Genomic DNA, 1,762 nt, shown 5'->3' with positions numbered 1-1,762 from the left:
CTGGGAAACGGGGGACATGCAGTTCAGGGCGGTCACGGAAGTCCCAGGTGCCCCTGAGCAAGGTCCTGTGGATGCGGGGACAGCACGGGCTCAGGGCCCGGCCACGCGCGGCCTTCACGCATCCCGGCCGCGTCTGCTGCTCACCGTGCACATGAGGACGCACCCCCTTTCCGTGTGCGTGGTACACGGCACAGTCGTAGTTAGTGCCAGCACCTCGCTATCCCCTGTGAGAACGAAGCCGCCGCCGCCAGCAGGACAGGGAAGACCGCGTCCCCAGGAACGAATGCAGCACACTCGGTTCCACAGGCCGCGGTCACGAGAGACGCAAGGACACGGGAGTCCAGCGAGTCAAGGGAGAAGTGGGCGGGCCGCCCCTGCCGTAGCGGGGACAATGAAGGGCAAGCCGCACGGTGCCCTGGGTAGGTGACGGGGGCGGGATGCCTTCTGGGGTGATGAACTGTTCAGAGTTGGGGGGCTGACAGGTGCACTGCGGGGAACGCACTCGCCAACAGTGGTGCCCGGGAGGGGAGCACGTCGCAGCAGCGGGCCATTCTTGTACCCTGGGGAGAACTCTCCTAGAACCAGGCACCGAGGGCCGCTCCTCCCGCCCTTCACGCGAGGCGAGAGAACACGGGACAGCCGGGCGTGGCCGCCACAGGTGGGGAGCAGGAACCGAAGCACTTTGGGCCACGGAAGCCCTGGCTCAGGCCCCAGCACCCGGTTCTCCCGCCTCAGTTTCCAGACACGTGAACCCGTTTACTCGAACGTCTTTAATTTAACAACACCCATTTTCAACAACTCAAAATTCAAACACGTTTTAATCTCACTGCCTGCTGCCCTCAGAGGAGTCACAGGAGGTCGGGGATGGGGCCACTGCAAGGGCAGCACGGCGCAGAAAAGCTGGGAGGAAGGGGGGCTGGCCAGAGACTCCGACCCAGGCCCACCTGCAGGGAGCCAGCTCAGAATGCCCAGGGCGGGCGGGCAAGCGCCCAGGGCTGTCTTGGTCGCTGGCAGCCCTGCCGGCCTCCCTCGGTGTCCTGACCTCTCCTGGGGCACCATCACGCGGGAGCTCAGGTGGGGCTCAGTGTCCAGGTGAGACCACGAGGGCCCTCAGCCCGGGAAAGACCAAGGGGTGGCAGCCGCCTCGGGGTCCAGGAACACAAGGAGGGCTCTGGGGCTGAGTGGACGCCCTTGGGCAGGCCGCCAGCACGTCCACTGCCTGGTACGGTGGTCTCAGTCCCTCTGTTCGTCTCCCGGGGCTGGGAGAGAAAGGAGAGGACCATCAGGTGGTAAGCCTGTCACTCGGGCTGGGCGGCAGCGGAGGGCTGTGGGGGAACTGGGGAGGCGAGGGTGGGGCTCAGAGGGAGGCTGGGAGGGAAACCAGTGCACCCACCCCCCGCCCGGCCCCCAGCCAAGGCGTCCGTCTCACCTGTGGGCGCTACTGCACCAGGCGGTAGGTGATGTACCTGCCCGCGGTCTCGCTGGGCCGGATGATCTTCACCACCTGCGGCAGCGAGAGGGGCGCTGAGCGGGGCCTCTCCACAGACCCGAGTCACGGGGGGCGGCCCCAGGACCCCCACCCTGGACGAGGGGCGGGCTCCCCGAGGCCTGGGGGCGACGTGCTCCCTGCCCAGCAGCCCTGGCTCCAGAGGCGGCATCCCCAGGACCTGCCCGGCAGAAAGGGCTGGGGGCGGGGCCTCTCACCTGTCCGCGCTTTATCCCGAAGTAGCGGGCCACGGGGTCGCCCGCCTGGATCCGCGGC

The 1,762-nt window shown here is 67.7% G+C and overlaps 1 protein-coding gene across 1 annotated transcript in view; it reads right to left on the bottom strand.

Annotated features, from left to right (window-relative positions):
* Positions 1 to 755: 755 nt before the first annotated feature.
* The window catches only part of POLR2E (RNA polymerase II subunit E), a 6,791-nt gene continuing 5,784 nt past the window's right edge, over positions 756 to 1,762 (bottom strand). The window contains exons 7-8 of the mRNA XM_011375198.2: positions 1,430 to 1,504; positions 756 to 1,259 (exon numbers count right to left, since the gene is read on the bottom strand). Coding sequence (XP_011373500.1) covers positions 1,439 to 1,504 — 66 coding nt within the window. The 3' untranslated portion in view covers positions 756 to 1,259; positions 1,430 to 1,438. The remainder of the gene's footprint in view (positions 1,260 to 1,429; positions 1,505 to 1,762) is intronic.

The sequence above is a fragment of the Pteropus vampyrus genome, unplaced genomic scaffold (assembly GCF_000151845.1).
Source record: "Pteropus vampyrus isolate Shadow unplaced genomic scaffold, Pvam_2.0 Scaffold267, whole genome shotgun sequence".
In the NCBI taxonomy this organism is placed as follows: Eukaryota; Metazoa; Chordata; class Mammalia; order Chiroptera; family Pteropodidae; genus Pteropus; species Pteropus vampyrus.
The sequence above is the reverse complement of the archived record's forward strand: the minus strand, read 5'-3'. Positions and strand labels throughout refer to the sequence as shown.